Below are 12,405 nucleotides of genomic sequence, written 5' to 3' on the forward strand. Positions count from 1 at the left end.
AAACAGTATAATCAATCAGTCAAACATTGTTCTTAATGCAATTAATTGTAACAGACAAGAACTGCAATTTAACTAGATACAATATGTAATTACATTCATTGAAGACACTTACTAAAACGTAAGTGGGCTGGGAACCCTGAAGATGCAAGACACTTTAATAATGAAGTAAATCAAATCCAATTGTTTCTTGTCTCATCCATTCTACCCGGTGTTTCATTATTCCCTAGAGACGGTAGCTGCATTAATCCTGGTCCTCTTCGGCATCATGGCAATCTGCTCATTCCTTAGTATCCGGACACACCTGCTGGCACCACCAGGAAGACCACCTGATAGTGTTGACCTTTGCCCTATTTTGGGCTCAATACCACCTTGTCAATGTGTTGCACATGAGCAATGGTTACTATGCCATAATTACCCAGAGCTAATATCACACTGTATGAGCGTGAGGCTGAAAAAAATCACATTTATATAAAAATCGACTGTATTTTTTATTGTCATTATTCAAAGTGAAAATGAAATGTATGATTTCCTTGTTTCAAGTGGGGACCGGTCTCTCCGGATCATTCAAAGGTTGACAGCCTCCAACATGGACACGCACAGCAGGAGACCAGCATGATGGGAGCGGGAGAGAGAAAGAGGAGAACGAAGGAGTTGAGGCGCTGGATGAAGAGGTAAAAGAGAGGAGAACGGTTCCAGGAGAAAGAGAGGGGGAGGAGAAAGAGGGAAAAGAATGGCCTGAAGGTAAAGAAATGACTGGACAGACTGTGAAGGACCTGCATGCTATTGCCTGCCAGCCAGTCATGACTCTTCTGTGAGTTGTCTTCTTCTCCCTTTAAGAGTTTCCTAATCAATGGATGGCAGCCAAATCTAATCTGAGAAAATTGTGTTTTATTTTCTTGATCTGGCCCAACATGGCAACATGTCTTAATGCTTTTGAGAAAATATATGAAGCAAAAAGAAGTAGGAAAATATTACAGTGCTCTTTTTACTGTACTTACAGCAGTACACCACACACACACACACACACACACACACACACACACACACACACACACACACACACACACACACACACCAACACTCACACACACACACACACACACACACACACACACACACACACATACACACACACACACACACACACACACACACACACACACACACACACACACACACACACACATATATATAAAGAGAGGCAGTCAGACAGACAAGACATCCCGGTAAGATCACTTATAAAATTCACCCCCCTCACCTGCTGAGCTTGAAGCACAACCTCTAAAAACAGAGATATGGTCCAGTCAGTAAGTCAGTCATGACCAATTAGGAAAAACTTACATCTAGTGGCCGCCGAGCGAACTGCAGGAAACCAGTCTTAGGCAGTGTTTTCCCATCAAAATAGGTTCTGCCACCATAGCGTCCAACTACCAGCCCAGAGGGTCACTATTTGACATTTTTCACAGGTTTCACACAGATGGGGCTCACAACATTGGCGCTGGTCGTGGATTCTAGCTCTCCTTCCTTTTCTTTCAGCCCCTCTGCATCCCTGTCTCTCTCTCGGCTGTTCTGGCTGTTCTGTCGGTTCTTCCTGGTCCCAGAGTCCAGCGCAGTGCCCTCGAACAGACGGGCCATGAAGGCAAAGCCTTCCCGCCGGATATAGGACTTGCCGGCGAAGGTGTAGAGGACCGGGTTGGCACAGCTGCTGATGAATGCCAGGGCTGATGTGACCGCACGGCAGGACTGCCAGATAGGGTCCAGTCTGGAGGAAGAGTAGATATGAAAACAGCAGAAAAAAAATTGTTTTTATTCAAATGTAGTTAGGGATTTGATAACAATACACTACAAATGATACCTGTGATGAGGTGAGGATCTTATGAAACAGTAATTTGGGAAAGACTTTTCAGAAAGCCTACCTTGCTTTTATAGCTGAATCTTGAGGAGAAAGTGCTGCGGCAACCTGTAAGGACAGATTTCATCACAGCAGACAGCCCAGTTACAGCTGGACCTACTGTTTCAGCCCCGTTTAGGAGTGTGAGGCCCTGGCTATAGCTCAGACATGCACACACACAAAACACCCCACACATGCACGCACACACTACCTGCACAATGTTGATGACATGGTAGGGCAGCCAGAAGATTCCAAAGGTGACCACGATGGTTAGGATGAGTTTCTCACTGTGGATCCTCCTCCTGAACCTGGTCAAATCAAATCACACTTTTTTTTCGTACAGAGTTTTAAGTGTTTTTTCCCCCGAATTCCAAATGGTGGAAAATCAATCACGACAGACCTTAATGGTCCTTGATGTAAATGTACCAGAATTCAGGACTCTAGATCACACGGGGTGAGGGGAAAGGCCTTTAAAACGTTTGCTTTCTCAATCACTTGTTATAGCTTTACCATGTGGCCAATTGGCATGGCGTTGCATGCTAGTGTTTGGCCCCTGGTCCTTTACTCTCATGCAATGTATTCCCCTCCTGGGCCTTGCCATCAAACAGGATTTTATTTTAAATTCTCCAGCTTTTTCACAAAATAATCTAAATAATAATGAATGCCAACCAATACAATAGGATTTCACCCAACTTCACTGGCTTGTAAAAAGTGAGAAAATAAAAACAATACATCTAGACAAATATGAAATAAAATGAAGATAGTAAAACAGCAGTGGACCTGGTTTGTCTGATCCTCCGCAGGATGCAGATGTAGCTGCCTACAATCAACCCGTAAGGAACTACAAATCCCAGCACCGTCTCCAACGTGTACTGGAGCACCACCTGCGCTGAGAGAATGGGACGTGTACTGTATCAGCATAGAGATCACATTGATCGGTTAGCGTTAGTGACACTATAGACAGTCAGGTCCATGAGTATTTGGACAGTGACACAACCACCACCATGGATTTGAAAGTGTAAGTGTAAGTGGGGCTCAAATGTAATTGGGCAAACTAACAAAATCATGAATTAAATAGTGAGATTTAATACGTGGTTGCAAATCCTTTGCAGTCAATGACTTCCTGAATTCTGGAACCCCTAGACATCACCAGGTGCTGGGTTTCTTTCCTGGTGATGCTCTGCCAAGCCTTAGCTGCAGCTGTCTTCAGTTCCTGCTTGTTCTTGTGGCGTTTTGTCTTCAGCAAGTGAAATGCATGCTCAATTGGATTCAGGTCAGGTGATTGACTTGGCCATTGTAGAACGTTGAACTTTTTTTTTTGCCTTAAAAAAGTATTGGGTTGCTTTCGCAGTATGCTTCGGGTCATTGTCCATCTGCACTGTGAAGCGCCGTCCAATGAGTTTTGAAGCATTTGGCTGAATCTGAACTCTGGTACAAGTTGATATTTGTCTCATCTGTCCATAGGATGTTGTTCCAGAACTGTATAGGCTTTTTTAGTGTGTTTTTTTGGCAAACTCTAATATGGTTTTCATGTATTTGAGGTTTACCAATGGTTTACATCTTGTGGTTAGCCCTCTGTGTTTACTCTGGTGAAGTCTTCTCTTCATTGTTGACATTGACACAGATACCCCTGCCTCCTGGAGGGTGTTAATGATCTGGCCAACTGTTGTGAAGGGGTTTTTCTTCACCAGGGAAAGAATTATTCTGTCATCCACCACAGTTGTTTTATGTTTTATGTACCACACCAAATGTTTCTGATTTCTCTCTGATGGGTTTGTTTAGATTTTCAACCTAATGATGGCAGTGACAGTTCTTTTGACTTCCTATTGAGGGTGAACAGCAACAGATTCCAAATTCAAGTGCCACACTTGAAATCATCTCTGTACCTTTCATATGCTTACTTATAAATGAACTAATGAGGGAATAACACACACCTGGCCATGGATAAGCTGAGCAGCGAATTGTCCAATTATTGTCCACATATAAAAGTGTTGTAATTCCTACTCCATTCACCCAATTTGGATGTAAATACCCTCACATTAAAGCTGAATGTCTGACCTTCCCGCTCCTATTCATTATTTAACTTGTGGTAGACATGCTAAAATAGTAACAACTTGGTAAATATCCAAGTATTTATGGGCCTGACTGTATACAAAATTGCGATGTAATCCTTGACTACAGATAAGAATGTGAATAAACAGGTAACTATGGTGATAGAAAGCTCTCATGTAAAGTCTGTACTTTTTTGTTCCCAAACCTGAAATACATTCACGGTTTTATTGGTTGCTCTTTCCCCCTCCCCTGTCAGTCACTCCAGGAGTGAAGATAATTAGCAAAGTAAGGAATGAATTCAGTTGGTAAATAAGGAAGTAAGTGTCACTCACTTGACTCTGCTTCTTGTGAAATGACTCACACACCATACGGCTCCTCCCGTTGGGGTACGTGGCCGTCAGTTTGTGCCTGAACAGCAACGCGGGGATGGATGAGACCAGCACCAGGATCCACAGTACCAGCACCGCCCGCAGTACTGCCTTCCGGCCAGCGAGGGCGGCAACACGCCGCGGCCACACCACGGCCACCAGCCTGTGCAGGCTCATCAGCATGATCAGTTGGATGGAGGCGTACATGTTGGCCAGGCACAGGTAGAAGAGTATCTGATCCAGACAAGAAGAGAGTGGCTTTTTCTTGTCATTTCAAAAGGATAAGGATTCAATGACAATGTAATCACTGCATGTCAAGTGTCAATGGTGTTTTCAAACATCTGGGAAGAAAATTACATCATTGGAACATTTACATATTGGTTGCATTCCAGGCCGACAAAATTGCAGTCATTGCGTTGCATCAACCAATGGTTGCGTGCTATGTCATCGACTGCGCAGTCGGGCATCAGATTGCTATTTCATATGATGTGGTAAGCAGATATGTTAAACACCTATACAGGCGTTGTGAGATCTGGCAGATGTCTACAGTGTAGTCAGCCTGGAATGCGGCAATCAACAAAAAGAAGAGCCTCCACCTTGCACATGATATCGCCAAAAATCCATGTCTTCTTCACAAGGTACACGATGAAGAACGGCGTGAGCGCCATGAGCGAGCCGTCGGCCACTGCCAGATTGAGGATGAGGAGGGTGGTGACAGAGCGACGGCGGGCGCGTGCCAGGATACTCCAGATGATGAAGAGGTTGCCGGGGACGCCAAGGAGAAACACCAGACCCAGGATGAGTGCCCCTACGGTTGTGGAGGTGGTATTACCCACAATGCTTTGGTTCGTCGCGAAAACAGACATGGTGGTGTTAAGGACGTGGTTGGAGGCTGAAAGGAACAGGGAGGGGGGCGTAGTGGAGGAGAACGGAGAAAGGGACAAGGGGGGTTTTGTGAGGGATGGAGGGATGATTTGGGGGATGGTTTGGTTGTGGGCCATGGCAATGATCTGCAAGGGACAGAAAGGTCAAAGGTTCAATGAAAACACTGAGGTAGAAGTGTCACTAACTTGTATCAGCAGCAATGTTGAATAGTTAGTGGTGGTATAGGATACAGACCTGGGTTCCAATACTTTATCTGTGCTTGATTGAGCTTGCCTGGCTTAATAACCCAATAGAACAGTCTTAAAACTGCAAATCCCACCCATCTGACACTCCAGGCATGGTAGACCAAACACTCAAAGTATTTGAAAGATTTAAAATCGTGTTTGAAGGCAGGTCTGATAGAGTATGAAACAAGCTTAGGTGTATGAGAGGCTGTGAGCGTAGGACTTTAAGTGGTAAAGATACAGAGGACGTGTTTGCATTGAAGAGGATGCAGTCCCATAATCCATTCAGACACTGTGGGGGTTCAAATTGCAAGTCAAACATGTATAGCTTAGGCCAGGGTTTCCCAAGCCCCCACCCATGGGTGCAGGTTTTGTTTTTTACCCTAGCGATTAAAATTATCAAAGCCTGATGAAGAGTTGGTCATGTGAATCAGCTGTGTAGTGCTAGGGTAAAAAACAAAACCTGCACCCAGGGTGTGCTCCAGGACCCACTTTGGGAAACTCTTGCCTAAAATAAACATGTTTGACTTGCAATTAAGCCACTGGAGTGCAGGCAGCGACTGACTGGATTTATCACACTCACTCTCAAACATATTTAATACACCTAATGGACAGTAATGCTAGTGTGCGTCTACACAAGACAGAGGAGAGAAGATAATGTAGACAGAGGAGAGGATAATGTAGACAGAAAAGAGAAGCTAATATAGAGGAGAGAAGATCCTGTAGACAGAGGTGAGAAGCTAATATAGAGGAGAGAAGATAATATAGAGGAGAGAATATCTTGTAGACAGAGGAGAGAAGATAATATAGAGGAGAGAAGATAATATAGAGGAGAGAAGATAATATAGAGGAGAGAAGATAATATAGAGGAGAGAAGATCCTGTAGACAGAGGAGAGAAGATAATATAGAGGAGAGAAGATAATATAGAGGAGAGAAGATAATATAGAGGAGAGAAGATCCTGGAGACAGAGGAGAGAAAATAATATAGAGGAGAGAAGATAATATAAGGAGAGAAGATCCTGTAGACAGAGGAGAGAGGATAATGTATACAGAAGAGGAAGCTAATATAGAGGAGAGAAGCTAATATAGAGGAGAGAAGATCATGTAGAAGAGAGAAGATCATGTAGACAGATGAGAGAAGCTAATATAGAGGAGAGAAGATCACGTAGAAGAGAGAAGATCATTTAGACAGATGAGAGAAAATCATGTAGCGAGAGGAGAGAAGCTATTATAGAGGAGAGAAGATCATGTAGCGAGAGGAGAGAAGCTATTATAGAGGAGAGAAGATCATGTAGCGAGAGGAGAGAAGCTATTATAGAGGAGAGAAGATCATGTAGCGAGAGGAGAGAAGCTATTATAGAGGAGAGAAGATCATGTAGATTTATAAACAGAGAAGACAAGAGGAGATCAGTGAGACACATTCAGGGCGTGAGAGAGAGAATACCTTCAGGACAAATACAAACATCCTGTGATTAATATGGGTTTAGATGTGGTATTAACAGATAGCTGTGAGTGATTCGCTAATGAAGAATACATTCCCCTGTTGGGTAGCAACTGGGTGGTGCATGTGTGTGTGAGCATGTGTGCATGCGTGTGTGTGTATGTGTGTGCGAGTATGTGCGTGTGTGTGCGTGCGTGTTTGTGTGCGTATCTGTGTGTGTATGTGCATGCGTGGGTTTGTGTGAGTGTGTGTACACTTGTGTGTACGCGTGTGTGTGTGTGAGTGTGTGTGTATGCACACACACTCCTTCTACTCTACATTACTTGACTTCAAATTCTGCAAAAGCTTTTATTCGGATGTCTACATCTTTTAGGTTCCTGAATAAACTTCAACGCAGCAGACATAAATGCCTCGAAACCTGTGTGTTATTTCTTCCTAAAGTCTGTGTTTTTATTTTGACTGAGGCTGAAACACTGGGAGGAGTCCACGTGTAGGTGTGTTGAGGAATTGTAACAGGTTTCTAATTGCAAACCAGCATGACCAGACTTGACTGGTAAAATAAACACTAAGTCTTGTAGCTACAATGTTTGTTTGAGAAATCATTCTGCCTCCCTCCGAGGACTGTTTCAAATCACTGTCTGCCTTCGAAATGGCACCCTATTGTAGTGCACTACTTTTGACCCTATTGGGAATAAGATGCTATTTCAGACAATCCTATATCTTAGTGTTTGGTGTGGAGAAGCCCATGGTGTGAGAATATGTTTAATATTTAACATGACAATCTAATCTATCCTGTGTTTCCCTTGCAAATATGGTGTTGTATAGGCTTCTCTTATACCATGCACTCACACCTGTAATAATAATGAACTCACGTGCGTCCACATCACAGGAGGTTGGTGGCACCTTAATTGGGGAGGATGGGCTCATGCTAATGGCTGTAGCTAAATAGGTGGAATGGTTTCAAACACATCAAACACATGGAAACCACACGTTTGACCCCGTTCCATTTATTCCATTCCAGCCATTACAATGATCCAGTCCTCCTATACAGTATATCCTCACACCAGCCTCCCCTGGTGCACATGGACACACACACACACTGTATACTATACATTGGCTATATGCAAATATTACAGTACATTGCACATCTATGTAAATCTTAATGTTCTTGTTTTATCAAGTAATAACTTGACAGAAATTCAACGCACGTCGAAAATATTTCAATGATTGTTGTTTACAATGTTGGTAATTTAGCAGGCACTCTTATGCAGAGCGACTTACAGGAGCAATTAGGGTTAAGTGCCTTGCTCAAGGGCACATTGACAGATGCTTCACCTCGTCACCTCGGGATTCAAACAAGCAACCTTTTATTTACTGGCCCAACACTGGAACCACTAGGCTACTCAGTAAAATAACAATCCTTATAATCTAGTACTCAGAGGTGCACACACACATCCCAAATTAACCTCTTTGCACCCTCACAGTAGTTCTTATTGTAATTCTGCTGTCATTCTGAGTGATTATGAGTGTGTACTATGGTGTGGGAGTCAATTCATTCATTTCTACAATATCATTTATGCATTAAATATCAAGCTTGGCTTAGAAGTGCACGGCTGGCTAGACTTTGTAACAGGTAGTGAGGGAATAGATCTGTAGAGTATTAGACAGTTCAGGGAGACTTCTGTGCATTGTACTGTAGACCCATGGAGTTAGCTAGAGGACTAATCATGCACATTGTACTATAGTCCCATGGAGTTAGCTAGAGGACTAATCATGTGCATTGTACTGTAGTCCCATGGAGTTAGCTAGAGGACTAATCATGTGCATTGTACTGTAGTCCCATAGAGTTAGCTAGAGGACTAATCATGTGCATTGTACTGTAGAACTAAGAGTTAGCTAGTGTACCTGTTTTTGCATGTCACAGTCACCATGATGGGACAGATACAACTCTGAGTCCTCTAACTCTATTTGTAGAGTGCTTATCTGTCCTCTTTCACACATGTACATGACAGTATGATACACCTTGTGAATTGGAAGTGTGTTGTTTTGTGTATACCAACTCTCCCTGAGAGAAACCTTTTAGAGAGTGGGGTCACGGCTAAATGGACACTGTGTGTAGAGAACACTGTATCATTTTCCCCACCATTGAGAGCAACAGCTGACACCCTCAAACGGGCCAGACTCACAGAGAGAAACAAGTTAGGACTGCTCTTGGGCACAACAGTAGAAAAGCTCCTACGCACACTAGCATATTATACATACCTTAGAGAGAAAGGGAGAGGGAGAGAAGAGAAAGCGAGGAGCGAGGATATGACTCTGATTCATAGAGTTGCTATTGGGCTCATTATCACATATGATGTTTCATTGAGAACAGCTGGTCGCACCCACCGAACAGTTAAATGACAACAGTACTACTTTCTGCATGTTTGATGTGGTGTCAAGTACACACCAGGGTATGTGTGTATCAAATGTCTGAGTAGGAGTGTAGATCTAGGATCAGGTCCCCGTCTGTCCATGTATTTGTATTTATTATGATCTGAACGGCAAGCTGATCCCAAATCAGCACTTTGAGGGGCTTAATAGGATACATACTGCCCCAGGACTATCTAACCATCTCTATATATGTTGTTATCCGAGGACATGCTGATAGCTCCTGCTAGAGTTTACTTTATAATACATTACTTTACTGTACTTAATTTGACTGTCTATTGCCATTGACTGACCGGACCACAATCAGGAGGGAGGTTGGGGACGAAAGAGAGGGAAGACTGAAAACAAACTCACCAAATAGTCCTATTCCTGGGATAGAGAAAGAGATGGAGAAGAGGCAGGGACAGACTTCCTTTATTTCATTTCTTCTAGTCTTGATGGTGTATATATTCTTCCTACTTTTCTCAGTACTCCTCTTTCACTCCACGTGTTCTCTCCTCTCGATCCCTCTTTCTCTCTATCCCTCTTCCTCTCTATCTCTCTCTCTCTCTCTCTCTAACTCTGTATTTTCACTGATCTGTCATGCTTGCAGTAGCATGCTGTAGCAGAGTAAAGGGAAGGGGGTGTGTCGTGTTCCCTCATCTTTCAACATCTCCCTCCACACCTTATCATACGTGAGGTAATGTATCTTGTAATGTAGTGTTAATGTGGAATGACACCTCCTGGCCATAGAGATAAGGGTGACACACACACACACACACACACACACAAAACACAGACACTCACACACAGTAAAAACAGGTGAATCAGACACTTGCCCCTCCCACATCTGTCTCTTTCACAATCTATCATCACATCCTGCTTTACAGAGAGAGAAAGAGAGAGCGAAAGAGAGAACTTCTTGATTAACTGACAAACACTCCAGGATTAATTATATAATGCTAAAGCCAATCATAGCGAGTTGTATCTACAACTAATAACAATTGATTACTATAACAATTGATTGAGAGTGTAAGAGAGAGAGAGATACAACCAGAGATTTAAACCTTGTTGTAACCTTTATTATTGACCCCTCGAACAGCATCATAAGTACCTTGATCTACTCTAGACAGTTTATTATAAACACCATACAAATGCAGATATTTAAAAGGAAATTGAAGAAAGTAGCTGAGTTAGTGGTGTCGTGTCTTTACTATCATTAACTGAAGACTTTTCAGATATTTTATCTGATCAATTAGTCTTCGAATTAATTAATTATTTACTTTACCTCACAATAGTCTCATTCCAAACGTAGTAAATTGTTGGTTATCTGCACGAACCCAGTCTTCACTATGAGTCATCCATACATCAATTGCCTTAAATCATTTATTTATTACTAACTAAGTAATTCACAGAAATGCATAAACAAACAAACAAACAAGGTAAATATGGTTACATGAAATGAGAATGTGCCCTAGTGGGCTAAACCGGCATGGCGGCTTGTTAGACAAAAGGGGAAGTGGGGGTCGACTAAGAAATCACTACAGAGTGATAATTATAACAATTGAAATGCTAATCCCTTGCACATGAACGCTCACTCATTCAGGAACAATTGCAATCAATATATACAGTGGGGCAAAAAAGTTTTTAGTCAGCCACCAATTGTGCAAGTTCTCCTGCTTAAAAAGATGAAAGAGGCCTGTAATTTTCATCATAGGTACACTTCAACTATGACAGACAAAATTAGAAAAAAAATCCAGAAAATCACATTGAAGGATTTTTAATGAATTTATTTGCAAATTATGGTGGAAAATAAGTATTTGGTCAATAACAAAAGTTTATCTCAATAGTTTGTTATATACCCTTTGTTGGCAATGACAGAGGTCAAATGTCATATCGTCATGTCGTTATAGAATGGATGTTTCGGCGGTTGTCGTTCTTCGCGTTCAATGATACCGAATTCCTAGCTGCAGACTAGTAATTAATATCAAAGACTTGTTCTTATTCTGTCGGTATCGATAGTCTAAGAGTTAATTCACGTGGTATGGTTAAAATATTCAGCAATGGTCTACAACCTTTGTCCTCCTATGGAGAAAAACATGGTCTGCAACCTTTAGCCATCTCGTAATTGAGGTAAGCTCGGTCTGCTGATCGAAAACCCGAGTGGGGGTTTTATTCGGAAGGGCCGAAAAGGCTGTCCCAGGATGTCTGACCCTAACTGGGCTCAGGGGAGGTCCTCTGATTTAGTTCAAATCAAAAGGGAATTGTCCACAATCATATTACACCATTATACAAACAGTATCATACTCATTCATCTTATACAACAATTAGATGTAAACCTCATATCTGAGGCTATTATATAAACAGCGTTATGGTAATGTGGCCACACCGTCTCCCAAGAGCTTCCCCAAGTTGTGACAAACGGACCAGTTCGTAGCTGGATTCTTCACTGATCAGAGTTATCATAAAGTACATCTTTAATTATTATGAGCTCCATCACAACCCTGTGACTCTCAGATCAATTCAGTGTCTATAAATGAATTCTCTGAGAGTCCTTACAAAACAGTTCTTAGTATCATTTATAGCCAAGACACACCCATCTCAACTCACATGACGAATAACAGATCTTAGGAACATTACAAAGGAAGACTTTACTTGAGAGAGGAGTATCCCATAGCCAGACAGCATTAGCTATGAATTATTGTTCAGTTTGCTCTCCTAAAACGAGGTTCTACTTCTTGTTGTTGGTACAACATAGTACCAAGACATTACCTCATCCACTAGCATATATCAAATACACCCCTCCTGGACAAGATCACAGAGACACAGTGACTGGCACACAGACATTTTGGAGCCAAGAGATAATTGGTTCCCCCTCAATCATCCCTTCACATGGTTTAAAATATATGTTTACATATGAAGACAAGCTGGACCTCTCTCCTAACTGAACCATGACAGAGAACAGATAACTGCAACCGGCCAACAGTATTATCCAAAAATAGACATTCTAATGACATATCTCACATAAGCATGAAATAAAATGAATAAAAAACATTTTATTTATAAATGTTACCTGAATAATTCTGATTCTGCTACAACAGTTGTTAGACCAGGGCAGGTAGGGTACAGACTTA

The 12,405-nt window shown here is 42.1% G+C and overlaps 1 protein-coding gene across 1 annotated transcript; it reads right to left on the bottom strand.

Moving 5' to 3' along the window:
- Positions 1–871: 871 nt before the first annotated feature.
- Positions 872–10,006, bottom strand: LOC110531561 (leukotriene B4 receptor 2). Its single transcript, XM_021614797.3, has 7 exons — positions 9,647–10,006; positions 4,908–5,321; positions 4,276–4,545; positions 2,672–2,775; positions 2,103–2,199; positions 1,917–1,960; positions 872–1,762 (listed from the first exon to the last, which is right to left on the bottom strand). The coding sequence occupies exons 2-7, from the start codon at positions 5,310–5,312 to the stop codon at positions 1,447–1,449; spliced, it is 1,236 nt and encodes a 411-aa protein (XP_021470472.1). The 5' UTR covers positions 5,313–5,321; positions 9,647–10,006; the 3' UTR covers positions 872–1,446.
- Between the last annotated feature and the right edge of the window lie 2,399 nt (positions 10,007–12,405).

Source organism: Oncorhynchus mykiss, chromosome 9 (genome assembly GCF_057628025.1).
Source record: "Oncorhynchus mykiss isolate SJ-2025 chromosome 9, ASM5762802v1, whole genome shotgun sequence".
NCBI classification, from domain to species: Eukaryota; Metazoa; Chordata; class Actinopteri; order Salmoniformes; family Salmonidae; genus Oncorhynchus; species Oncorhynchus mykiss.